The sequence below is a fragment of the Hylobates moloch genome, unplaced genomic scaffold (assembly GCF_009828535.3).
Source record: "Hylobates moloch isolate HMO894 unplaced genomic scaffold, HMol_V3 SCAFFOLD_10, whole genome shotgun sequence".
Taxonomy (NCBI): Eukaryota; Metazoa; Chordata; class Mammalia; order Primates; family Hylobatidae; genus Hylobates; species Hylobates moloch.
Window position 1 is genome coordinate 109,122,432 of NW_026652285.1, and position 25,768 is coordinate 109,148,199.

The 25,768-nt window shown below is 64.3% G+C and overlaps 4 protein-coding genes across 7 annotated transcripts; 1 reads left to right on the forward strand and 3 right to left on the reverse strand.

The window, feature by feature from the left end:
* Window positions 1-504: 504 nt before the first annotated feature.
* Window positions 505-2,331, reverse strand: FUT7 (fucosyltransferase 7). The gene is made up of 2 exons (XM_032165727.2): window positions 2,198-2,331; window positions 505-2,055 (listed from the first exon to the last, which is right to left on the reverse strand). Exons 1-2 carry the CDS (start codon window positions 2,208-2,210, stop codon window positions 1,040-1,042), a joined length of 1,029 nt encoding a protein of 342 aa, XP_032021618.1. The 5' UTR covers window positions 2,211-2,331; the 3' UTR covers window positions 505-1,039.
* A 948-nt stretch (window positions 2,332-3,279) lies between these two features.
* On the forward strand, window positions 3,280-6,112 carry LINC02908 (long intergenic non-protein coding RNA 2908). The gene is given in 7 exon segments (XM_032165728.1): window positions 3,280-3,363; window positions 3,365-3,424; window positions 3,427-3,465; window positions 4,953-5,018; window positions 5,020-5,326; window positions 5,329-5,588; window positions 5,691-6,112. Coding segments are annotated over 6 exon segments (588 nt in total). The 3' UTR covers window positions 5,361-5,588; window positions 5,691-6,112.
* A 3,633-nt stretch (window positions 6,113-9,745) lies between these two features.
* On the reverse strand, window positions 9,746-16,959 carry NPDC1 (neural proliferation, differentiation and control 1). Its single transcript, XM_032165732.2, has 9 exons — window positions 16,159-16,959; window positions 13,215-13,361; window positions 11,349-11,474; window positions 11,101-11,271; window positions 10,958-11,024; window positions 10,801-10,885; window positions 10,644-10,723; window positions 10,252-10,348; window positions 9,746-10,145 (listed from the first exon to the last, which is right to left on the reverse strand). Exons 1-9 carry the CDS (start codon window positions 16,268-16,270, stop codon window positions 10,053-10,055), a joined length of 978 nt encoding a protein of 325 aa, XP_032021623.1. The 5' UTR covers window positions 16,271-16,959; the 3' UTR covers window positions 9,746-10,052.
* A 1,425-nt stretch (window positions 16,960-18,384) lies between these two features.
* Window positions 18,385-25,360, reverse strand: ENTPD2 (ectonucleoside triphosphate diphosphohydrolase 2). Of its 4 annotated transcripts, XM_058445592.1 has the most exons (10): window positions 24,865-25,360; window positions 24,463-24,676; window positions 22,474-22,591; window positions 21,738-21,888; window positions 21,438-21,597; window positions 21,130-21,357; window positions 20,512-20,766; window positions 20,148-20,267; window positions 19,219-19,353; window positions 18,385-19,141 (listed from the first exon to the last, which is right to left on the reverse strand). In XM_058445592.1, the coding sequence occupies exons 3-10, from the start codon at window positions 22,550-22,552 to the stop codon at window positions 18,938-18,940; spliced, it is 1,332 nt and encodes a 443-aa protein (XP_058301575.1). In that variant the 5' UTR covers window positions 22,553-22,591; window positions 24,463-24,676; window positions 24,865-25,360; the 3' UTR covers window positions 18,385-18,937. The 4 variants fall into 4 exon arrangements, with proteins under 4 accessions (XP_058301575.1, XP_058301574.1, XP_032021620.1 ...); XM_058445591.1 differs by lacking the exon at window positions 24,865-25,360 and having other exon boundaries at window positions 24,463-24,791; XM_032165729.2 differs by lacking the exons at window positions 24,463-24,676; window positions 24,865-25,360 and adding an exon at window positions 24,041-24,418.
* Window positions 25,361-25,768: the final 408 nt, after the last annotated feature.

Sequence of the window (25,768 nt, forward strand, 5' to 3'; positions counted from 1 at the left end):
TGTTTTTGGTTTTGGCTTTGAGACAGGGTCTCATTCTGTTGCCCAGGCTGGAGTGCCGTGGTGTGATCACGGCTCACTGAAGCTACAACCTCCTGGGCTCAAGCGATCCTCTCACCTCAGTATCCCAAGTAGCTGGGACCACAGGCGTGAGCCACCACGCCCTGCTAATTCTCGTATTTTTGGTAGAGATGAGGTTTCACTACACTGCCCAGGCTGGTCTCGAACTCCTGGGCTCATCGCCTTGGCCTTTTGGGGGACACAGAAGGCTCTCTGATAAGGGGCCGTTTGGCGGAGGCTGTAGGAACTGGGGGAGCCAGTGGGCAGCCCGGCACGGGGAGGGCTCTCAGGCGGAGGGTGAGCAAAGTCCCCGAAGTCAGGAGACAGGACCCCCCGTGGAGAACAAGCAGCCCCATGGCCGTGGGGGCGACATGTCAGGGAGGGCAGACGCAGGCTCTGTGGCCCTGCACGGAGGTGACCCATGAGACACTGGCCTGACCCACGAGGCATTGGTCAGACCTTTATTGTCCACCGCCCTCCCTCCCTGAGCCCAGAACAAGCTGGTTTGCTCCCCGTGGTCTCCTGGGCCCTGCCCCAGCCTACACACAGGGACCTCAGAACTGTGGATGTGGCGGGGACCGGTGCCTGTGTCTCGGGGACCACAGTGCCTCTGCTACAGAGGAAGCTCGGGGTCCCAGGTTTGGCCCCCACAAACTGCAGGCTGGGGTGCCCCCAGCCCCAAGGGCCCTGCCTTTCACCCTCTTCCAGCCAGGCCTTGACCTACCCAAGATTTGTTCAGGGTGGGGAGGGTCCTCGGCAGCCTTTCCCCTCCCGACTGCCTCAGCAGGCACCCGTTACCTCCCTCCCGCTCTCACCTCCTCTGCATGCTCCAGTGCCCACCTGCACCCCCCACCCCTGCTTCCTGACCTCTGTGCCCAGCCTCCCGTTAGCCCGCTGCTTGCGGGTAAGGGCCGGATGCCTGGTGGTTTGATTTCGACACCCAGCCCTTCCACCCACACCCACCTCCCCCGGCCAGCGGAGCTCAGGCCTGAAACCAGCCCTCAAGGTCCTCATAGACTTGGCTGCGGGGCAGGTGCGGGTAGCGGTCACAGATGGCACAGAAACGTTCCCGCCAGTCGGTGAACAGTCGCACGCGGAGCCTGTCACGCCAGGCAAAGAAGCGTCGGTATTGGCTCTCGTTCATGCCAGTGAGGAAAGCCGCCAGCTCTCGGGCTGAGCCAAAGTCATCCACGTGCACAAAGGCATCAGCCGGCGCGAAGGCCTCGTAGGTGGCCCGTGGGGGCCCCAGCACCACTGGCACAGCGCCAGCCACCAGTGCGTTGCGCCAGAATTTCTCCGTAATGTAGTCACGGTGCTGAGAGTTCTCAAAGGACAGGTAGAAGCGGTACTGGGCCACGGTGGGCACCAGGCAGCTGGCGCACAGTGGCCGTCCATTGGCACGGCCAAAGACATCCACCCGCAGATGAGGCGCCAGCTGCCGGTACAGCCTGGCACGCAGCTGCCGCTCCTGGAAATTGCTGACCACCCAGGCAGCCACCCTGCTCTTGGCTGGCAGCGGTGGGGAGGGCCCCCCGTGGGGCTCCAGGCGGCCATAGGGCACAAAGATGTCCGAATCACGCCGGTAGCTCAGCACCCAGTTGAAGATGCCGCGGAGGTGGCCGAGGCCGTGGGTGTGGCTAGGCGACTCCATAGAGGCCCACACCCAGGGCTGCCCTTGCGGCCGCTGGGCCAGGGGCAGGTGGGACCGCCGAGTCTGCAGCTCGCGGTGGTGGAAGACCACGGCGTCGGCACTGGCCAGCAGGCTTCGGTTGGCACTCAGGTGGCAGCGGGCGATGCCGTAGCGGGTGCAGGTGTCGCTGGGCAGCTCTGGGGGCTGGTCAGTGAAGGGCCAGTGCCAGACAAGGATGGTGATCATGGGCTGGGGTGCCGGGTTACCCCGAGGGGCTGACCCCAGCAGCCACAGGAGCCAGAGGGCAGTAAGCAGAGCCATCCCGGCCAGGACCTCCAAGCCCCGCAGCCTCCGGGTGGGGCCGTGCCCTGCAGCAGCACAAGGGAGGGGAGGCTCTGTCACTTGGGCTCAGGGACACCCACAGGCCCCACTGAGCGCCACCCCTGTCCTCCCCTCCCAGGCTGCCTAGCTCTCCCCAGCCTGGGGCTTTCCCCAGGTCCAGACACTCACCAGCATTATTCATCCACAGTCTCCCAGGATCAGTCAGCCAAGAGACCCGAGATTCTCAAATCACAGCAGCCGCCAGAGGTGCCCTGAAATCACAGCTGCACCCTGGCTCAGCCCCGCCTGGAACTGTGCTCCTTTTATCTCTGCCCAAGGTGAGGGAACTCAGGGGACCTTCCTGCTCCTGCCCCGCCCCTGCCCCCACAACCTTTGGCATCAACCACTGTCCCCACCCCCACCTTGGGGACTTGCTAGTCCTGGGGCTGCTGGGAGGGGTACAGCCACAAGAGGAGTGCCAAGCCAGGGCAATACAACGACCCCCAGCCCAGCCCACTGGTCTCCAGAGAGGCCCAGAGATATCCATCTGGGCAGGCAGAGGACGGGGAGGCGCGGGCAGGCTTGGCCCAGGGCAGAGAAGGCCCAGGTGCGGGCACCCTGAGCGGAGATGCCCCCCCAGCCCCCACCCAGCTACCCAGGCCTGGGCACTGCGGACAGCGAGTACACTTCCCCAGAGGGCCAGGTGGCTCCTCCCACCGCAGCAGCACCCACTTCCCCCAGCTCACCACCAGCTGGGCCCTGGTCTCCCAGGAGAATCTTACACATTGCAGATGTGCTGTGCTCAGCTCTTTGCCGGAGGCTAAGGCTCCCAATTGGGCCACCCCACCCCACTCTGCCACCTCTGCCATCTAGGAACCCGGATGCCCAGAGACGAGGTCTGTCCTGGGGCCCTTAGCGTCTTCCCACAGGAGCCCAGCGCGCGCCTGCAAGGGCCTGGTCCCGGAATGAACTGTGGATGGAGGCTGCTTTGTCCTTCTCCCCGTCCAGATCCATGCCCCTAGACGCCACTGACTATAAGCTGGGCCCAGGGTCCCTTCCTCCAGCCTGCAGCAGAGGGGCTTTCCAGGCTGGAAAGGGAAGGAGTCCTTTTGTCCCTGACGCAAGCGGGTTGGGGGCCGGCACCCGCTCCAGGAAGAGGAAGGGACCCAGCCTGAAGTCCAGACTTCCCCGCTCCCTCTAGCCAGGGCCTGGAGCCTTGAGGCCAGGTTCCTTCTTTACACCAGCCCATGTTGGGCGCCAGCCAGGCTGGGATGGCCCTGCAGGGTCACTCTGAGCCCCAGCCAGCCAACACCCCACCCTCAGCCACAGTGGGAGGCCCCATCAGCCTCTTCACCCCAACCACAGGGCCACTGTGCTGCACGGGACCTTGTGTGCTCCCGGGCATGGCCAGACCCAGCTCTCACGCCCAAGGTGACGTCCTGGAGATCTCAGTGCAGGTCAGGCTTGGTTTGTTTGTTTGTTTGTTTGTTTGCGAGGGAGTCTTGCACTATCGCCCAGGCTGTAATGCCAGCACTTTGGGAGGCCGAGGTTTGTGGATCACCTGAAGTCAGGATCAAGTGGTGCGATCTTGGCTCACTACAACCTCCACCTTCCGGGTTCAAGTGATTCTCCTGTCTCAGCCTCCCGAGTAGCTGGGATTACAGGCGCCTGCCACCACGCCCAGCTAATTTTTGTATTTCTAGTACAGACGGGGTTTTCCCATGTTGGCCAGGCTGGTCTCGAACTCCTGACTTCAGGTGATCCACAAGCCTCAGCCTCCCAAAGTGCTGGGATTACAGGTGTGAGCCACCGCGCCCAGCCAAGTTTGCTTTTTTGTGTGTGGGGTTTTGTTTTCTGTTTTTTGAGACAGGGTCATGCTCTGTTGCCCAGGCTGGAGTGCAGTGGTGCAGTCACGGTTCACTGCTATCTCAAACTCCTGGGCTCAAGCAATGCTCCCACCTCAGCCTCCCAAGTAGCTGCGTCTATGGGTGTGCACTACCATGCCTGGTTAACTTTTTAAAATTTTTTGTAGAGGCAGAGTCTTGCTATGTTGTCCAGGCTGGTTTCAAACTCCTGGGCTCAAGCAATGCTTCTACCTCGGCCTCCCAAAACGCTGGGATTCTGGCAATGAGGACGCGTCTGTCCTGTCAGGTCCTTTGGGGGCTCAGATCATGTGTCCTGGGAGGAATGGCAACCATGAACTGTTGTCCAGGCCTTTGCCCCAGCACCCTCCAAGGGGGCCTTCCTCCCACCACCCCTGTCCCTGTCCTGTTCTACTTTTGGGGCCCAGGGACTGCTGGTCTCTCCCGGCCCCACAGTGAGGACAAGGCTGCCTTGGGAGGGGAACCAGGCAGCTGGCAGCTGGAGACTGAAGTGGGAGGATCCCACAGTGGGAACAGAGGCAAGACTGGGACAGGGTGGTAGTCAGAGGCCCCCACCCCTGTGGCACAGTGTAGCCTCCTAGCTGAGCTGTGCTGCGGAACTTGTGCAACGGCTGGAGGGAGAGGGCTGGAGGGAGGGGGGCTGGAGGGAGGGGGTTTGGAGGGAGGGGGCTTGGAGGGAGGGGGTTTGGAGGGAGGGGGAGGGGGCTGGAAGGAGGGGCTGGAGGATGGGGATGGAGGAGGGGCTTGAGGAAGGGCTGGAGGAGGACTTGAGGAGGGGCTTGGAGGAGCTTGGAGGGGAGCTTGGAGGGAGGAGGGTTTGGAGGGAGGGGTGCCTGTGGGCGCCGTGGGAAACTGTCAGTGCCTGAGCTGCTTGGCTTAGGGGCTGACACCAGAGTGGGCAGCTGCCTCCAGCCCCACCCTTCCAGCCCCCCATGTTTTGGGCAATGACCACAGCGGCACCTGGGCCTTTAATCCCACCCCAGCGTTCCTCCTCTGGCAGGGGGCCCCCGGGGAGCCACCCCTCGGCTTCAGCCTCACGCCACCTCTTCTCCCTGCAACAGGCACCCGGCGGCAGTTCCTGCAGGAAGGAGGCCGTCCTGCCGTGCCTGCGGGTGACCCGGCCTCTGGCTGCCAGAGCGCGCCATCCTTCCTGTTTGTGCTGCCAGGCTGGCAGGGTCCCTTGCCACCGACCTCAGCCGCAGCCACAGCCTGCTCCCTCCCTGGGTGGATTTGAAGGAGCCTCCCCCACCCTCCGCCCCTAGCTTGCTCCTCCTTGAGGACCCTGGGCAGGCTGGCTGCCATGGGGCCCAGTCGTGCGTGGGAACCTGCGAGCGGGCAAACGGGGCTCGGGGGTTTTGCCCAGAAATGGGTCAGAACGAAAGCCTCTCAGAGGAAAGAGAAGGGCATGAGTCAAAGAGAAAGTCGGGGGGCAGGGGCTCCCCTCATCTCACCCCACCCAGGCCTCCTGACTCCCTGGGTTTGTGTGGACCCAGGCAGGCAGCCAACCCCAGCTCCGTGGTCTGTGAGCATCGTGATGATCAGGACACAAGCTTTTCTCAGCTGAGCCTTCACTGTGGACCAGCTTCCCCGTGGATGCCCACTGAACAGGCCTCAACCCAGTAGGCCCCACTCCAGACCAACAGCAGACCACTGGCCAGCTGCCCCCTGCAGACAGCGGCACCCGGGGCAGCAGCAAGGTGAGGGGCACCCAGCCCCAGCCCGAGGGGCGCCTCAGGGAGCGGGCTGAGCCTGGCTGTCTCCCTGACCCCCCACCTGCTTCATGGGTTGGTTTGCGCAAGGCAGTCCAGATGCGTGTCTCGGGCGCCCCCTGGCGGCCTGCTGCAAAGCTACATGGCTCCGGCAAGAAGGGAGACTGCCCTTTATTCTCAGTAACAGGTGGAGCTGGGGGCTGGAAAGCCCCTCTGACCTCGCCTCTGGGAAGGTGGGTGTGCGCACGGAGCCTGGCAGGTGGCCAAGGGGACCCCCAAGTGGAGGGATTGGTCGAGGGGCAGCACAGGGTGGTGCAGTGGGTGAGCCCAGCCCCTCCCCTCCCACTCTCATCCCATTGAGCCCCAGGGTGTGGGGGGATCACATCTGTGTCCTTGTTCTCCTCCAGGTGGAGCTGCTGGGTGGGGCTCTGGTCCTCCAGGGACCCACTCTGCACCCTAAGTTTTGCCGGGACCCGCTCCTCTGTGTTGTGTGGCTGTAGGGGAGGGCTGCAGCCAGGGACTCTGAACCTGGGGCCGACCCACCCAGCCACCCAGGCTGGGGAACAAGATCGCCTCCCAGGGCCAGAAGTTGGGGAAGTCCTCGCTTCCTAGGATGTTGGCTAGGGGATCACACGGCCCACACTGTGGGTCAAGCATGGTCCTGTCCCAGCGTCTTGCTGGACTGGGGGCATCTCTGCACAGATGAGTGCCACCCCAGCATCTCCGCCAGGGTCTGGGCATGTCACCCGTGGGCATCTGTGCTCAGGAGGTCACCAGGTGTGGGCAGGGCACCAAGTGGGGAGGTAGCTGAGGCTGGAAGATGCACATCCGTGCCCCGTGGGCTTCCTCAAGTGGGAACTGGTGGAGGGCGCTGGGCTGCTGGGTCAGGGTCAGCAGGCTCAGGTGGGCTCAGGGCTCAGAGTCGAGCCAGAAACCAAGGTGAAATCTGCCTGTTGCTGCCACCAGGGCCCTGGGACACGGACAGGAACAGCAGAAGGTAAAGTGGAAAGGAAGTGAGTCATGGGCCCCCAGACAAGGCTGAGCCAGGCCCCAAGCCCAGGATTGGGGTCTCCAGAGTCCCTGGGGACCCCAGGGCAGCTCACCCACAGCCTGGGGCCTATGGGAGCAAGGGGGCTCCTGATGGCTGGGGGCAGGAGCTTGGACAAAGTTGAAGGCCGTCTGTCTGAATTGGCCAGGGGCCAATGAAAGCCAAAAAGCTGGTGTGGTGGCTCATGCCTGTAATCCCACTTTGGGAGGCCAAGGCGGGTGGATCACCTGAGGTCAGGAGTTCGAGACCAGCCTGGTCAACATGGTGAAATCCCGTCTCCACTAAAAATAGCTGGGCATGGTGGCGGTCACCTGTAAGCCCAGCTACTCGGGGGGCTGAGGCAGGAGAATCACTTGAACCTGGGAGATGGAGGTTGCAGAGAGCCAAGATCGTATCACTGCACTCCAGCCTGGGTGACAGAGCGAGAATCTGTCTCAAAAAAAAAAAAAAAAATCCAAAAAGGCGAGTGGGGAGCAGGGTGCTAGGCTGCATGGGGGCCTACGCCCCAACCAGAGGACCCCAGCCCCCTGCCAGCCCCTCCCCAGCTCAGGCCCACCGGCTCCCTTCTCACACAGCTGCTCTGGGAGGGAGGCCCTCCTTGCCAATACCTGAGAGAATGGGCAGCAGGGACCCTGGGGACAGGTTGGGGACCCCCAGGACAAGAAGAAGATGGGCTACACTAGGAGGCTGCTCTTGGGCCCCTGCGTCAGGCCAGCAGGACAGGTGAGTGTGGTGACCTGAGGGACTGACCATGGAGCTCCAGGGAAGCCTCCTAGCCAGTGACACGCTGGCCTTGGGCCAGACGCTGCCCTGTACCCTTGAGTGACACCCGGGCCTCTCTGCACCCGCCCGCTTTCCCTGTGGCTAATGGCTTAGAGTGAAGGACGGTGGGCGTGGTCGTGGGCGTGCCACGTGGGCTCAGCGTCCACCCTGCCCCATGCACGCAGGCACCCATCACACCAGGGCCCACACACAGGCTCCTATCACACCCTGCCCCGTCACAGCAGTGCCCAGAGGGACATGGAGGCTCCCAGCTGAGGGCCAGCCCAAGTAGTCACAGGTGAGCAGTGAGAGGTGGGAGGCAAGGGGGCTTCCTGGTCTGGGTGGGCTCTGGCCCCCAAAACATGTTGCTTAGGTCAAGCCAGTCTCCCCCAGCAGGGGTGAACAATTTTCCCCCAGCCTGCCTGGCCCACCCTTTCTCCAGGGACAGTGCCCAGTGGGCCTCATCTTCCCCATGCCAGGTGTGATGGTTAATACTGTCAACTCGATCGGATTGAAGGATACAAAGTATTGATGCTGGGTGTGTCTGTGAGGGTGCTGCCAAAAGCGATTAACACAAGAGTCAGTGGGCTGCGGAAGGCAGACCCACCCTTCATCTGGTGGGCACCATCTAATCAGCTGCCAGTGAATATAAAGCAGAAAAACGTGAAAAGGAGATAACGGGCCCCGCCTCCCAGCCTACATCTTTCTCCCGTGCTGGACGCTTCCTGCCCTCGAACATCGGACTCCAAGTTCAGCTTTGAGACTCGGAATGGCTCTCCTTGCTCCTCAGCTTGCAGACGGCCTATTGTGGGACCTTGTGATCGTGTGAGTTCATACTTAATAAACTCCCCTTCATATATATATATTTCTTTTTTTTTTTTTTTTTTAACACAGAGTCTTGCTGTCTCTAGGCTGGAGTGCGGTGGCGCAATCTTGGCTCACTGCAACCTCTGCCTCCTGGGTTCAAGCGATTCTCCTGCCTCAGCCTCCAGATAGCTGGGACTACAGGCACATGCCGCCACGCCTGGCTAATTTCTCGTGTTTTAGTAGAGATGGGGGTTTTACTGTGTTGCCCAAGCTGGTCTTGAACTCCTGAGCTCGGGCAATCCGCCTGCCTCGGCTTCCCAAAGTGCTGGGATTACAGGCATGAGCCACTGCACCTGGCGCCCCCCTCTCTCTATATATATCTCCTATTAGTTCTGTTCCTCTAAGAGAACCCTGACTGGCCGGGTGTGGTGACTCATGCCTGTAATCCCAGCACTTTGGGAGACCGAGGCGGGCAGATCATCTGAGGTCGGGAATTCGAGACCAGCCTGGCCAACATGGAGAAACCTCATCTCTACTAAAAATACAAAATTAGTCAGGTGTGGTGGCGCACACCTGCAATCCCAGCTACTCGGGAGGCTGAGACAAGAGAATCGCTTGAACCTGAGAGGCGGAGGTTGTGGTGAGCCGAGATCACGCCATTGCACTCCAGCCTGGGCAACAAGGGCGAAACTCCGTCTCAAAAATAAATAAATAAGAGAACCCTGATTAATAACGTGAAATGCCAGGGCTGTCTAGGTGCCTGGACCTCTAGACTCCTAACAACCACTGAGGGGCTTCTGAACCAGCCCTCCTACGTCCCCAGCATCAGTGGAACAGAGAGTTTCAGCCCCTGCACCCTGACCTGGTACTGGCCTGATCTGGGCACTTTTGACCACATGGTTCCCCTCCCTCCCTCCCTCGGGGCCTTCTTGCTCCAAATTTAGGAGTGGCCAAGTCCCAGCTCCAGGTGTCCAGGCCCCTCCCATCACACCCCTCACCTGGCCCCCTGGGTCCACCTGGCTCTGCATAGCTGGTGTCGCACAGGTACCTCTGCCTGCCATCCCTTCTGCATGTGCTGCAGGGCCTGGCGTCCGCGGACCCCATGAGAAACCCAGACTCAATGTCTGCATTGTTTTCCTTCTGCCTGGGGGTAGTGGGCACCCACAGGCAGGTGTGTGTGGACTGTCCCCTGCTCCAGCCCTCTTTATCACACAGGATGGGGTCTTCGGGCTGCAGAGCCAACTCTGGGCTGGCCCAGCCCTACACTGCACCCTTCCCCTCTCCCACCTGCGTAGAAGGGTCTGCAGGGGTGAGGCCTGGCTGAGGAGGGTGGGGATGATCCCGTGGCCTCTCCTCCAGCTCCAAGGGACGGGAAGGTCCTCCTAATGAGGGGACAGAAAGGCCTCCTCCCTCTGGGGGTGCAAGAGCAGACCCCAGGCCCCCCACTCAGGGGTCCATCTACCGGGGCCCCAAATGGGAGATGAGGGCGGCGGAAGATTAACCCAAGCTGGCAACACAGGCAGAAACCGAAGGTCTGAAATGGACTTTAATTGGCTTTTGTCTCTAGAATTCCCCACCGATTCCTGCGCTCTACGGTTCTCCCTGCCCCGTCCAGTTTGGGGGTCTAAACCAAACAGGAGAGGTGCAGGGGACCAGGAGGTCTCCTGGCACAAAGGTTGGGGGGTCTCCCTGGCAAGGGGTCCCAGGGCCTGGAGCCCGAGGCCCAGCCAAAAGCACATGGCATCAAAACATGTTTTTAGTGGGAAGCTCCAGGCCCTGCCCCTCCCCGGGGGTCTCGCGGTCAGGGAGCAGGTGGGCGTCTGTCTGCCTCCAGGTCATGGCAGCGCAGGCGGTGAGCTGGGGGCCGGCAGGGGCGCGGACAGTGCGGCGTGGTCGAACAGAGGGTTGCGCACCTCCATTTCCCCGGTCTGCGAACGTGGGTGTCAGGCCGGGCAGTGGGTGGGCTGGGGGGATACTTGCTGGGAGGGAACCCCAGGAGATGGTATGCCCCTCCCTGCACCCTGAGGCACTCACCGGGGCCAGGCCTGGGCACTCGTACACCGTGAAGTCTCCGTCCTCATTCTCCTCATCCGAGGAGGCCGTGTCCAGCTCCTTGGGTGGGTCTTTATGCCTGGGTGGAGGGGGATGGCTGGGTCCTCCCCACACCCTCCAGGTGCCAGTGGCCCAGTCTGGAAGTGGGCACTCAGCCCACCTCAGCCCTGGGGTGGCAGGGGAGCAGAGCCCAGGGTGAAGTTGGCCAGGGGAGGTGAGGGTGCAGGGCGGCGGAGGAGGTGAAGGTTAGGGTGCAGGTGAGGGTGGCAGGGCCCAGGGTAAAGTTGGCCAGGGGAGGTGGAGATGGAGGTGGGGATGGGGATGGGGATGGGGGGTGGGTGGGAGGGGGTGGCAGGGCCCGGGTGGCCACTCACCGCTCCAGGCACAGCATCTGCTGCCGTTGGTGCTGGTAGTGGTACATCTCCGCGCTGTGTGCCAGCCGCTGGTCCCCAGGCTGTGGGAAGGAGGAGGCAAGGGTCAGGTGGCGGCCAGAGTTGGGCGGGAGCCTCAGGGCTGAAGGGGGCCACACACCGAGATCCGGGGAGCTGCAGGTGAACCAGGGGCCTTCGCAGTGGCGTAGTCGGCCTTCTGGGTCAGGCGGATCTCACGCTGCAGCCTGTGGGGAGTGGGGCCTGAGACCTCTGAACGTGAGGCACCCTCCCTGCCCTGCCCACGGCCACTGGCTCACCTGCACCAGCAGAGAGAAGCTACGGAGAGGGCGGCCGCACCAGCCACACAGAACGCCAGGATCAGCACTGCGGGAAGGGGCGTGTGAGGGCGGCCTTCTGCGGGGGGCCCTGCCGCCCCTGTCCACTCCCGACCAAGACCTACCAAGGGCGAGGCCGTCGCCTTGCCCTCCCCGGGGCTCCAGGGGCGACATGTGCACCGGGTCGGATGACACAGGGGAGCCCAGGGAGGTGTGGGGCGTGGGCGTGGGGCTTCCTGGAGTGGAGGGGAGGCCCAGCTCCAGCCCCTGCCCCCGTGCCGAGAAGCCCAGGGTGGCTGCGAGAGAGGACAGGTTAGAGTGAGAGCACTGGGCTGGGGACAGGGCCGTGGGGCAGGGGAAGCAGGGGTCTCACCTGGCTCTGGGGGCCGCTGTTGGGCCTTGGGTAGGGGCGGAGTTGAGTGTCCAGATTCCTTCCGGGCAAGCTCCTGGGCCAGAAAGTCAATCTCATCTTCCAGTCTGGGCTGGGGCCGGCCCCCGCCTGGGGAGGGTGAGGGGCCATCAGGTGGACGGGTCCATCCAGGAGGTAGCCCCAGGCCCAGCCTCCCCGCTTCTGGCAGGTTTCTCCCAGGAGCGTGAGGACTGGGTACACGCCTGGAGGCCCTCTCCCTCCCAGATTGCCATGGTGACAGTGCGGGCGCTTCCTGTGAGGGGCAGTGTTTCCCGGAAAGTGGAGGCAAGGCATGGGGGAGGAGGCGCTAGGGAAATGTCCAAAGACCCGGCAGGAGAAGGAAGGAGTGGGGTCTCTCGTCCCGACCCATGTCCATAAAGGGCCAGCCAGCACAGCCCCTTCTGCTTCCCCACCTCCAAGCACCTTCTCGGGCAGAGAGGCAGGGACTCCCCAAGGAGTAGGGGGAAGCCGAAGGAAGCCAAGCACCCGGGACCCCTCCCCAGGTCATTGGGAGAACGGGGGCAGCTGTCAGGGGTGGGGCTGGTGGCAGGGCCCCACCGGTACCCACTGTGGGCTGCACAGTCCAGGTGGACACTCCCAGGTTGGCAGGCGATGCATCCACACAGACCCTTACAGCCACTTCTCGGTGCCCCTCTCAACACCCCCTCCAGGAAGCCGCTGCTCCCACCCCCAGCACCTCTGAGCAAAGCCCTCACCACACCTGAAGTCACCCAGTAACTGGCCATCCCAACACATGCAGCTCAGGCTGGCGAATGGGGCATCCCCAGCGCCCAGCCAGTGCTGGCACCCTTAAACATTTGCCAACGGGTGGACAGGACAGTGAGTGGTAGAAAAGAGCAAGCTGCCTGGGGACGGGGAGGTGGGGGCCTGGGAAGTGGGGGCCTGGAAGGCTTCTGGGCAGACCCTGCAGAGCCCAGGCCCAGGGAGAATGGGCCCCTCCTCTCCCGTGGCCACCCCAGCATTTCGCATCGTGCAGCCCTTCACCTGGGAGGGCCTGACTGCCGCAGGCCTGGGTCCAGCTCCATTTGGAAAGGATGGGAGGCTTCGTGGAGAGTGAATGAGGATCTCCCAGGCCTTGGACCCAACACCCCACAAGGTCCAGGGTCCCTGAGACCACCTGGCACAGGCCTGGGCATTGAGGCTGCAGGCTTCTTTTTTTTTTTTGAGGCGGAGTCTCGCTCTGTCGCCCAGGCTGGAGTGCAGTGGCGCGATCTCGGCTCACTGCAACCTCCACCTGCTGGGTTCTCGCCATTCTCCTGCCTCAGCCTCCCGAGTAGCTGGGACTACAGGCGCCCGCCACCACGCCCGGCTAATTTTTTTTTTGTATTTTTAGTAGAGACGGGGTTTCACTGTGTTAGCCAGGATGGTCTCATCTCCTGACCTCGTGATTCTCCGGCCTCGGCCTCCCAAAGTGCTGGGATTACAGGCGTGAGCCACCGCGCCTGGCCTTTTTTTTTTGAAACAGAATCTCGCTCTGTTGCCCAGGCTGGAGTGCAGTGAGTGGTGAATCTCCGCTCACTGCAAGTTCCGCCTCCCGGGTTAAAGCGATTCTCCTGCCTCAGCCTCCCGAGTAGCTGGGACTACAGGCGCGTACACCACACCTGGCTATTTTGTATTTTTTGTAGAGACGGGGTTTCACCATGTTGGCCAGGCTGGTCTTGAACTCCTGACCTCAAGAGATCCACCAGCCTGGGCCTCCCACAGTGCTGGGATTACAGGCATGAGCCACTGCGCCCAGCTGGCTGCTTCTTATGGGAAGAGGTTCATGCAGGGACATCCCCCCATCGACCTCCCCCTTTGCTCTCGTACCCGGAGGCCGGCGCATCCTGCGCACACAGAGCCCTTGCTGGTCCTCCTGGAAGGGCTGAAGGCAGGGTCCACAGGCATGTGCACCAGGAGGACACCTTGCCCGCCTCTTCAGGGCACAGTCCAGGCTCCCGGGACAGGCGGCTACATCTGGGAAGGAAGCAGAAGGCAGGGCCGGCTCACGGCCCGGCAGGGCTCGGCCCCTGCACACGGCAGCGCTGCCCCAGCCACCCCCAGAGCTGGCCGGGCCTGGTTCTGGCCATTGTTCTGGACAGGCCCTTCCTCTGCCGCCAGGGCTCAGAACCAGGAAGCGAACAGTCCTAGGACTTATCGGAACTACCCTGCCTCACCCCTCCCCAGGGTCCACTTCCAGGCCTGATAGAGCCCTCAGCTCAGAAGCTGAGCCTCACTGTCCAGGCAGTGCTGAGTTTTCTCGGGCAGGGCCGTGCAGCCCCACAGGCCCAGCCTCTGGCCTCAACATGTCCCACAGCAAGCCAGGAACCCCATCCAGATTGGGAGTCCCAGAGGGAAGGGCCCAGGTCTGTCTCTGGAGAGCAGCAAACGATGCCGCCAGCGACCTCTCCTTCCTGTACGGCTGTCCCCTGAACCCAGCACTGAACAAGTGTGGAGCCTGGAAGGGATGCTGCTCCTCCAGCCTCTGGCTTGTCCCCCAGGCACCAAGGACACCTAAGATGGAGTCTGCTGACCTCACTGGCCTCACAGAACCCATGCAGGTCACTCCCAAAGCCACCACACCAGGGGCTGCAGTCAGGGGCCAGGTGGCACCCAAGGGTCTCAGGAGGCCGAGGTTGGCAGTGCTGGGGACGGCGGGCCGGGCCCCAGTTCGCTAGTTCCTAACCACACTTTCATCTCGCTGATGAGGGGCCCAGGCCACGGTGCCAGCTGACACATGTGGCTAATCAGTCTTATCCTGGTGCTGGAGAACGGGGCGAGGGGGCAATGGCCCTCTGCCTCAGTTTCCCCTCTGGGATACAGAAGCTGAGCTGCCTCAAAGCTAAGGAATGTCCCCAGTCACAGCGAGCCAGTGGAGCCCGGGGAACCCTGCCATCAACCCTGCCGGGGGAGTCTGCAGTGGCACCTCTGGCTAACCAGGACTCTTCCTCTCTGCCCAGCCCCACGCTGCACACTGCAGGCAGGGCCACCGGGGCCACACGGGACATCGTCCTTCTCCAGACCTTGGCTGGCTGGCTTGGTTTCCTTGGTAACTTGACACTCAGGGCCCTCAGGCTGTCCGCCTCCCTTCAAGGCAGTTCCAGCAGCCTCAGCAGCCGCAGTGGCAGGTGGGCACAGGAGCCAATGCCAGGCACTGCACACCCTCCACGACCTGGGGCAGCAGCCTCCAGTATCAGTGGGCCGGGACTCGGGCACGTTAAACATTAAACCTGTGCCAGCAGGTCCACCTGGGCCCACCCGCCAACTTGGCACCTGGAGAGTGAGGCAGTCCCTGCTCCTGTGCTGATAAGCCACAGTCCACCACGCCAAAGGTAGGGGCCTGAGGTACAAAGCTGGCTCTAGGGTCTGGGTTCCAGGCCCCTCCCAGCCCCTTATTCCCCAGCCCAGGAGCCTCCATCCTCCCACTTCCTCCTCCTGAGACGAGGTCCCAGGAACAAGAGCAGCTGGACAGTGGCTGGCACACACCCCCCCCTCCCCACCCCGCCAACGTCTGGGCTGCCTGAGGGCCCTCCCTTCCAAGCACTGGGCACTGCGGGGGGAGGGGTTGCCTAGGGAGGGCCCGGCCAGGTCTCCCGGTGAGGCAGACACGAAGCCGCAGAGGCCGGTGAACTGAGGACTGGCACCCACCCGGGCTCAGAACAGCAGCTGCAGCCCCATTTCCTGAATAGGTGGCCTCCGCCTTTCCTGGCTGAGCATGCTCTGATTCTCAGAAGCGCCTCCGGTTCATGCCCACCTCCCATCCAGGGGCACTGAGCCCAGGAGGAAGCCGGCCTCACTCTGGCCCCTTGAGGCCACACAGGCAGAACCAGGCTGCCCAGGTCAGCGCCTCAGCTGTGCCACAATCCACTTAACTTCTCCATGCCCCAGTTTGCTTGCCTGTAAAATGGGCTCACAGCACCTCTTCTGCAGGGCTGCCAGGAGGACTGCACGAAGGCAGTCGCAAAGTCTCCCAGTTCAGTCCCCCCAGAAAAAGGTCAGCTTTGCATCCTGGGTTCCTGCAGGGAGCTCTGCTCTCTGGAGCCTCAGGACCCATCTGTGCAGCTGGGAGGGTGTCCCAGGACCCTGGGCTTATCACCCTCCTCCGGAGTCCACCTGCAGCCCTCAGTCCCAAAGACAGAATGCCAGTGCCCTCGAGGGCAGGGGATGCAGAAGGAGGCTCTGAGGCTACGACAGTCTCCCTCCTATTGAAGCTAGAACAGGACCCCGAGCCTGCGCCATCAAGTGCCCCCAGAACTTCAGCGCCCACCATGGCGCACAAGGCCGGTGCCCAGCGCCACCCAAGGCGTGAGGACAGGCAGAGCAGCACTGAGGCCCCGATCCCGGGACGCGCACCGGCAGCAAAGCCGGCGGGCACTCAGGGCCAGCCGCACACCCGCAGGAGCCCCGAACACGGAGACACACAGAGACGCACACAGGCAGACTCCAGGCGGGCCCGCCCAGAGCTAGATGGCCGCGGCGCGGAGGCCTGAGCCAGACGGGCTCCCGGCGGAAGAAACCATGAATCTTAGGTACGCCTCTGGGAACCGGCAGAAGCCCCATCCGGCGCGGCCTTTCTGAGGCTCCGTGCTGCGCCCTCCGGCCGGGCCTGTTTATTCCATCCTGGGCGAGGCGGGGCCGCCGCCACCAGCGGACCAGGCCTGCAGGGCCTGCGCGCCTGGGCAGGACGAGGGCGGCGGCGCCCGGCAACCCGGTCCCCGCCCGGCGATCCCGGCCCCGGGGGGCCCCGCGGCCTGCGCCCAGCGCGCTCTCTCACCCGGGTGGCCGGCGGCGGCTCCACGCAGGGCGGCGCCGAGGACGAGGCCGGAGAGCAGCAGCCGCAGCAGCCGCAGGTGCCGCGGGGAGGGCGGAGGCAGCGGCGTCGCCATCCTTCAGCGCCGCCGCCGGGGCAGCATGGCACCGCGAGGCCGGGGGCTCGGCGCGGGCTCCGGGCTCCGCGTCGGGAGCAGCGGAGGCAGCGGGGGAGGACGGAGGAGGAAGAGGAGGCGGAGGCCAAGGAGGAGGAGGAGGAAGAGGAAAGGCACGGGCGGCGGCGCTGACGCTGCAGCAAGGATCCGGGATGGAGGCGCCGGCGAGGCGCGCACGCGGAGACTGCGCCTGCGCGCTCCACCTGAGGGGGCGGGAGGGCGGCTCCAGACTGCGCCCCCTCCGCCTGCTCCAGTTCTGGTCCCCTCTCCAGGCCTCTCTGGACCTCTCCCGGCCTCAGGGTGTCTCGGCACCTGCGGCCTCCGGGGCCGGTGCAGTTCCCAGAAGTCCGGCTGGGTTTGGGCCGCGGGTGAGCTTCTCCGGGATGCGCTCCCTTCTGGCCTCTTCCCGGTAGGACTCCCAGCCCCTCACCCGCACCCGCGATGGGGCAGAGGACCTGCGTGGGCCTAGCCTCGCGAGCGCACAGGGACACAGGAGCGCCGGGCGCACGCAGACAGGTGCTCACGAGCTGGGCAGGTGCGCAGGGAGGCACAGGTGTGCCCACAGAGGCAGGGGCACCCCCACTCGCGTGAAAAGCAAATACAGGAACACAGAACGGCCCCGGCCCCGACTGCAGCTTTGGCTGGAGACGCGGCGGCCGCGCTCAGTGAGGCCACCAGGGGGCAAGAGTGACCCGGAGCCAGAGGACTGGAGCTGGGAGCTGTCCAAGGTGTTCACGGTCCCCAGGTGACAGCCCTTTAGCTCCTCCAGGACAATGGGCATCTTTTTTTTTTTTTTCTTTGAGACAGCGTCTCTGTCGCCTAGGCTGGAGTGCAGTGGTGCCATCTTGGCCCACTGCAACCTCCACCTCTCGGGTTCAAGTGATTCTCGTGCCTCTGCCTCCCGAGTAGCTGGGATTACAGGCGCGTGCCACCATGCCGGACTAATTTTTGTGTTTTTAGTACAGATGGGGTTTCACCATGTTGCCTCAGCTGGTCTTGAACTCCTGACCTCAGGTGATACACCAGCTTCAGCCTCCCAAAGTGCTGGGATTACAGGCTGAGCCACTGTGCCCAGCTGACAATGGGCATCTCTGATGCCCCCCTTGCACCTCACCTGTTGCCTCCCAAGAGCACGCCCACCCCATCCCACTAGAAACCTCCTTTGACTAGTCATTCAGAGAACAAGAGTGAGACAGACCTCCAACCCGGGGTGTCCCCTTGGTCTTTCCAGTCTCAGAACTCCAAAGCTGGGGCTGGCTGCCCTCAGGTTTATCAAATGACTCAAAAAAAAAAAAAAGTGAAGAGGGGAGGGAAGAGCAGAATAAGAACCACCACTCTCCTCGCCAGGGCACTGAGCAGAGACACAGTGTCTAAGCTCACTTCCCAGAAAGGTGAGGAGGCGAGTGGGCAAGACCAGGCCTTCCCATCCTGGAAAAAACTGGCTTGGGGAGGGGCTGCAGGGCCGGGGCTGCAGGATGCCTTTTGGAGGTGCAGGACACTCAGTCCCAGGTGAGAAGGGCAAGGTGCCCTGTGCCATTGCATGGCTTGGCTCCACAGCCAGGTTCTGTGCAAGATTCCTGTCTGTGGGTCCTGGTCCTGATCTCATCTCCCACTCCTGTGCCACCTCCTGATGAGGGCCTGCCCTCCCTCCAGTCTCTACCAGCACTGACTGCCCCCTAGGAAGCTGCCTGGCTGGCTGCCACCCACTCTCCGCCACCTCCCTGACCCCTACCCTCACCCCCAGGCTCACTGTACCAAGACCCAACCTTCAGTCTGGCCTTGGTCACCAACGCAGATCCGGATGTGATGGTTTTGGGGAACTCTGCTGGCCAGAGAAGACTCAAGGGCCCAGGAATGTTCCCTCGGGCCAGCCATCCTGCAGCTACTCTAGGCTGCCACGGCACAGCAGGGGAGCAGCCAGTGCCCCAGGCCTGGCTCCAGAGCAGAAGGCAGTAGGGAGGGCTGGTGTCCACCCTCAGGACCAGGGGCGGGCCCGTGCGGCCAGAACAGCGGGAAGGTGAGGGCACAGGCCACAGCAAGGATGCCCCACCCCACAGACACTCTCCTTTCACATCTATAGGAAAAACTTTTTATTACAAAATTTTTACAAGTAGGTGCTGGGCTGGCTGCCAGCCCATGGGCTGTGACCCTCTCCAGTACAGACCCAGACTCCACAGAAGGAGCCTCTAAGGGCTGATTCTCAGAACCAAGGCCCCACTCTCTGGAGACCCAGCCCTGAGGAGGAGGAGAAGGAGCACGGGGCCTGCAGTGATGCCCAGGCTGAAGCGGGCTGGAGGGGTTCAAGGAGCTGGATTGAGCGCTCTTTGCCCACCCAGGCCCCTGTGGGTACCGGAGTCTCAGTTCCCATTTCCTGGGCTGCCTTAGGGGCAGAGACGCTGAGGGTGGGGTGGAAGGATGGAGAATACAGTGGTGGGGTGGAGGGGTGGTGGATGGAGGGCGGGTGGAGGAATGCAGGATACAGGGGTGAGGACAGAGGTAGGTACAGGGGTGGGAGAGGGGTGAGGGTGGGTGGAGGGGTGGGGGGTACAGGGGTTGGAGGAGGGGTGGGAGTACGGGGTGGGGATACAGGGGTGGGGGAAGGGATGGGGCAGCTGCCCCCGCCGGCCCCTAAATGGTGCTCGGCAGCTTGGCGGAGTGCACCTGACGCAGCAGCAGGACAAGCGCAGCCAGGAGCGCGGAGGCGAAGAGCAGCAGGAGGACGACCCAGGAGCTGAAGTCTGTGCCCTTGCGCAGCCCCGGCGGGTCGGCGGGGATCAGGTTGGTCAGGTTCAGCATGTAGCCGAGCGCCCAGCCCACTGCAGTGTCCGCGGCCTGCGGCGAAGGGCGTGGCCTCAGCTCCCGAGAGGCCCCGCCCCCCCAAGGCCGGCCCCGCCCCGCCCCCAGCCCACCTTCTTCTGGAAGATTACGCCGCCGAAGGCGCGCTCGTCGAAGCCGTAGCCGCGACTCAGCAGCTGCTGCACGAACATGGCCCCGGCGCAGTAGTCGGCCAGACGGGCCCGTTGCCCTGGCACCCGAGCTTGCAGCTGGGACGCGAGCGGGACACTGTCAGGCAGGCGACCACCAGGAGGTCTCGGCCCCACGGGGAGAGCGGGCCGGCGGCGTGCTTCACCCCTCCCCAGACACACACGGGCCGTGCGAGGCCAGAGACCACCACGCAGGCCCGGACACGAATGGCAAGACCGAGTCTGAGGGGCACCCCCGGCAGGGCACGCTTCCATCCCTCCCCAGCCAGCGTCCATGCCTGGAAGGCCGTGAGGAGGGACAGCAGGCATGGCCACCAGGGAGCAGGAGGCAGCAACACCTCGGTGTGTGGCCAGGGGAACAGGATGAGCTCCAGGCCCGAGTCTGCCCGCTGGCTCGCCGCCTGTCCCCACCTCCCCCACCCCAGTCTGTCTGAGACTAGGCCCTGGGCGCACAAAATGGGGCCTCGCTCACCACCCCAGTCCTGGGACTACTCGAACGTTTCTCCTGGACTCTCTGGTGGGCACACTCCCCGTGCCCAGCCCCACTTCCATCTTCCCTTGCGTGGCACCATGGAGGGGACCAGTGGCAGAAGCCAGAAGCCTGGGCACCGGCCTCCCCTCTGCCCTCCAGATCTGGGATGAGGGTCGGGCCTGGCGACGCTTCTCCAACCCGCCCGACTTGTTCACAGCCTCCCGGCCACAGCCCTGCCACCTCTGGAGTCAGCCTAATGCCTGCCATCGCCCCCACTGCAGCGGGTGCTCCGAGAGGCCTGTCCATGCAGGGCTGAGGAGGCATGCGGAGGCGGAGGCTGAGCCCTTCCGTACAGCCCTGGAGGAGGGGGAGCGGGGCTCACCTGTGCCCAGGTCTGGTTGCAGACATTCACCGCGGCTGCCTCCAGCTGCTGCAGGGTGGCCACGGGCAGCCCCATCAAAGTCCGCAGGAAGTCCACCGTGTAGAAGAAGGCAGAGAAGGCCTGTAGGGGGCGCAGTCACACTGCGACCGGACCCCGGCGGCTCAGAGCACCTGCAGCCACCCGCCTGCCCCTACCCACGACAAAGTTCCCAGCCACCCGCCTGCCCCTACCCACGACAAAGTTCCCAGCCACCTGCGACAAAGTTCCCAGCCACCCGCCTGCCCCTACTCACGACAAAGTTCCCAGCCACCCACCTGCCCCTACTCACGACAAAGTTCCCAGCCACCCACCTGCCCCTACTCACGACAAAGTTCCCAGCCACCGGGGGCTGGAAGACCCCATTGAAAGAGCATCGGGAGAAGGGGCAGGAGGAGAAGCTGAAGAGCCCAGAAACCAGATCTCGGCAGAGGTGGGGGTCACTGCTTCCCGACAGGCTGACCCTGGCACTGCTGTTGAAGGTCTGGGGCCGCTGGGCCACGGTGCATGGCGACTGGTACACATCCCGGAGCAGCACTTGGGTGGAAAAGCCCCTCGGCCAGCAGGGGTGGAAGCCGTGGGTCTGGGGGAATCACCAGCGTGACAGGGTGGCACCACAGCCACTCCAGAGGACCAGCCTGACGAACCTCCCACAGGTCTCACTCTGGCAACTTCACTTTTGTGCCCAGGGGCAATCCATGGCTCCCCACTGCCTGCTTGACAGATCCCAACGCCCCTGACCACGCTCCCTCTGAGAGCCGTCCCTGGCCCTCCCTCCTCCAGGCCCGGCCCAGCCACTGGGCCTTTGCTCATGCTCTGACCCTCCCACCTGTCTTTCCAGCCAATTAAAGCCCAGCCTGGAGAAGCCTTCCACAGCACGGTGGTTGTCCAGGCTCTGCTCCAGGAGGGGACAGTGCAGTGCAGGTGAGCCAGAGTGGAGGGGCACCTGGAGGGCGCTGGCCAGCAGCCTCTGGAGGACCTGGTCACGGCCATAGCAGAGGAAGCTGTGGGTGTAGACTCGGTAGTGCTGGCCATAGAGACGCAGCTGGACCTCGCTGGCTCTGTCCTCAGCTGGACTGGTCGTCTCAAAGGTGATCTGGGTGGAGGCACCCCCCAGGTCCATGGCCCCCAGCGTCCCCTTCCATGGCCGGAACCACCGGCCCACCCAGCCGTACTGTGGAGAGGGGAGTGTGGGGTCAACCGGGGCCCAGGGCGCCCACGCCCCCTGGCTCTTCGGCTGGCTGCTGGGCCCACCTTGATGAAGTTCTCCAGCAGGTAGTTGGCAGTCACCCAGCCAAATACCCCCTCTTCCTGGCCCGAGAGGATGCGTGCACCCCGGAAGTCAAAGGGGTACCGGGTCAGTGTGCGTGTCACTGCCGTGAGCACACTGGTGGAGGCCTCTGGGTTGGTCAGGCTGCAAAACACAGAGAACTCCAAGAGGCCCCCTCCCCAGATGGCTGTGAGCCTGCTGTGGGGGTGCTCGGGGTCCGCCCCACAAGGGGTCACAGCCAAAGGCTATCAATGGGGACAGGGCCAGGGCACAGGCACACTCACTTGAGCAGGCGCATACCCGCTGTGGCTCCCAGGTACAGGGGCGTGCCCGCATGTCTGTCTTTGGGCACATCCCGAAGTGCCTGTTCAAGGCATCCAACAAGACTCTGGCCGGCCCCAGAAGGGTTGTCTGCGTAGCTGGAGATGCCCCCACCTAGAGGGAGGCAGAGAGATGAGCCTGTGCCTCACAGGCAGCCCCTAGGTGGGCCATAGGCCAGGCGAGTGAGGGCGGGGGTGGGGGCCGTGGGCTCCCAGACCAGGCGGCACACCTTCCCAGCTTAAGCCCCCAGAAACGCCCAGGTTGGAGACAAAGGGGCCCAGGTGCCACCCAGAGACCAAGGCTGCTGCCTGCTGAGAGGGTGTGGGTGCAGGTGCTAGGACAAAGCCCTGGGCATGGTTGACCCAGGTTGGCCTCCTGAGGCCTGCCTGGGTGTGCCCGCCAGGCCCCCAGACCTCCTCCTGCTCCATCTGGGGCACAGAAGCCAATATTGGGCCCGGCAAGGCCCAAACCTCCCACCTGCTGCCTGGGCTTCCTTTCTAGAATGCAAACGACTCCTGGCCCCACTCAGGCGCAGGCAGCCCAGCCTCTCTCTCTTTCCAGGGCTTCTGCCTGGAGTGAGCCCCACCCAACAATAAGCAGAAGGCCCTAAGTGCTTGGACCTGTACCGGCTAAGGCTGGAGAGGGTCCCAGAGACCCTGCAGTGAGTGGGTGTCCTGGCTGGGCTGGGCTGGGCCTCACCTGGAATGTCACAGGAGCTGTGCTGGCCCACAATGCCTGTGTCGTTCTCCTTGTCTGCCGGCCACTTGTAGATAAACATGGACGTGTGTGAAGAGCCAGCGTCCAGGACGATGCCGTACTGGGGGGAGGGGGAGGGAGTCAGCCTGGGGTGTCCGGGGGCCCTGACACCCTGACACCAAACGTGAAGTTGGGTTCCTCCAGTTTGCCACCCCCCCCAACTCAGTCATGTGCCAAGTCTCATGCAGAAGCTCAGAGGAGGCCAGGACAACCGTGGTTGGAAGGAGAACCGGGGGGGAGGTGACTCTTCCCTCCTGACTACCTAAACCCAGCATGCCAGGGTCTGGGCAGCAGCCTTCCTGGCAAGGGCAGACTAAGGGACTGAGTCAGGGACAGAGGGACAGAGGGTCCCCAGGGACTTTTCCCTGGGGCACAAGGTTCCCAGGCTCAGGGAGAGGAAGCCCCACTGCAGGAGGAGCCCCTAGAGTCGCTCTTCCTTCCTCCCCTGTCTCCTTCCAACCCCTCTGACTGCAGCCCAACTTGAGGGTGCAGGAGGCAGGTCCCCAGGTGAAGAAGGCCCGCTGAGGCTGGCCGTGGGCCTCCAAGCCAGGGCCAGAGAGAGAAGCTGGTCCTGCCTTGTTGGGGGCACTGGGTGGGCCTTCCTGCAGACCTGGGTGGCATGAGCTTGTAAATGCCCCTTTCCAGCTCCTGCCCCGGCATCCTGGATCCACCTGGAAAGCTGGGGACCAGCCTCCCGGGCCCGGGCGCCAATTCCAGCCCGCGCAAGGGCTGCACCAGTCCATCCCGACCAAGGCCTCCCCAGAGCCCAGAGCATCAACAAGCCAGCGCGTGCACTGCCACCTGGCCGTCCTGCAGGGCCGCAGAGCTCCCTGCTTCTAACTCCCCACCGGGCTGGGGGGCTTGGTTCTCCACCCCACCCCCAACAAGCCCAATAAAGGGTTAAAGGGGCCGGTCAGGAGGTCCCTGGGCCTGCTGGAGTGCAGATCCGGGATAGCCTGCTCCAACCTTCTGAGGACCGGCCAGGGCTGTTCCGGTCAAGCCCTCCTCTCTTTCTGGGCCACTCCCGTGTCCTGGAGGGGGCCCTGGGTCCTGGGGCTTGTGGATCCCCATCTGGGCTGAATCCCAGTCGATGTGCCTCTAACCGCACCCTCTGGGGCGGCGGCACAGGGCAGAAGTGGCCCCGAGTGCCCATGGGGGTCCGCACAGGCCTGGGGGCGGGCGTCTGGCAGCACCTAGCGGGCATCGCTGGGCTGCATCCCGGGAGCGGGGACACAGCCCCTAGGCTGCGTTGACGGACTCGGCGGCGGGAGCGGAATTCCCGGGACTTGTTCCTCCAGCACCGCGTCGTCCTGGAAGCGCCACCGCCACCTCGCGTACCCGGTAGGGGAGCGCAGAGCGCGGAACCCGGGACCCCACCCAGCCCACCGGGAGCAGAGCACGGTGGGGGTCCCGGGCTGATCCTGCTCAGGCTCCCAGCCGCGCACCCCCTCCCCGGCTCCGGGCCCGGCCCGCTGCTCCTCAGACGTGCGCTGGGTGCCCGGGCGCGCACCTTGAGGGCGGGCGGCTCCCGGACGTCGCGGGTGGGGACGCACAGCAGTAGGAGCCCGGCGAGGCCCGCGGCAGCCAGCAGCAGCGGCGGCAGCAGTGACCGCACCTTCACGGCCATGGGCGGGCGGGAGGACGACGCGTGGACCCAGAGAGTGCGGGGAGCCGGAGGCGAAGGCGGGCGAGGCCGCTGGACCGCGGGGTAGGGGCCCTGGGGCGGGACGAGGGGCGGGAGGCCGGGCGGGCCCGCCCCGCCCACCACCGGCCACGCCCACGGGCGGACGGGTTTCGCCTCTGCTCCCAAGCTTCCGCCGTCTGGCCGCGCAGGTGAGAGACGCGGGCGCGGCTGAGTCAGCGGCGCCGCTCCCCCGCTCCCGGCTCTCAGCCCGGGCGCCCCGCGGCTATGGTCCACCTTCCCGTTCCCACCCACTCGGCAAGGGGATCCCCCGGCCGTGGACGCAGGAGACCTGGCGTGGAGGTGGGCGGGCGAGGCTGGCTCGGAGGGTCCTGTGCTGGAGAGCCGCGCTTTTCCCGGGCCCGGGAAAGGAGGCCAGACTCGCTTGCACGAATGAGGCACTGTCGGCTGCGGAGCCACGCGGGGCCCGGGCTGGGGACTCAGGGGGAAGCCGAGGGCCAGCACCTGTTTGTGGAGCAAGGCCCTGAGCGCCAACTCCCAGGGCTGGCGAGGACCAGGCTGGCCTGCGGGATGCCCTCCCGGCCAGCAAGGATCCGCCAGCCTGCGGCGCTGAGCCAGCCCAGGTCAGCTCCAGAGACACTCAGCTGACCCAGAGCGGACCTACCCTTGAGGCCCAGTCAGATCCACCTCACCTGGCTCTGTACTGAGGTGAAGGTGAGGACGCAGGGGCGGGGAAGGGCAGGGACGGCCCAGGTCACACCGAGCCGAGAAACAGAAGAGAAGCGGCACAGACCGGGCCAAAGGTCCCTGTCTCCCAGCCCAGGGCCTCGGCCGCGCCGGCTGCCCCCTCGGCCTGAGGGGCACAGAGGCTTGGGCCGCGGAGGCCAAAGGAGGGTTCCCCCGGACGGGAACAGGTGGGGCCTCTACGTGGCCTGAAAAGCAAAGAAGAGGGTCCCCAGGCCAGGCTTGGGGTGCGGGTCAGCAACAGGCTTCTGGGGACGGCTGGGGCAGGCGAAGCGCAGCTGGCCCCAGACTCAAGCCCTGCCCCTCCGTCCCACGACATGGCTGGCCTTTCGGCTCTGACGCCTCACAGGCCCCGCATCCCAGCCCGGCCAGGGGCCACCCCCTTCGCGCCTGCTGCGAAGTGGGAATTCTTGTCCCAATAATTCCGGCCACACAGCGTCAGGGAGCCACGAGGCAAGGCCACCAGGGAGTGCAGGCTGCTGGGGCGCAAAGGGCAGCCCCACGGGGCAGGGTCCAGACCATGCCCGACCTTCCGGAACGGGCAGTGACAATTGTACTGGGATTGCTGCCTGGGCTGAGGGTCTGGCGCCACAGGCCCAGCAAAGGCATCTTTCTTCCAGCTCAGGACCCCAGAGGGAGGGGTGGGAACCCTGGGAAGCCGCTCTGCTGCCTCACAGCCTCACAGCCCAGCCTAGCGGGGCTCCAGCAGACAATCTCTGGGTGTGGCCAGTGCTAAGCTCCAGGCCCCAGGCCCCAGTTTCCCCCCCACTCACCCCAGGCCTTTCTTCCACCCCTGACAGCCCAGAGGAGGGAGAGGCACGCACAGTGCACATCACGCCTGAAAAGGAAGGA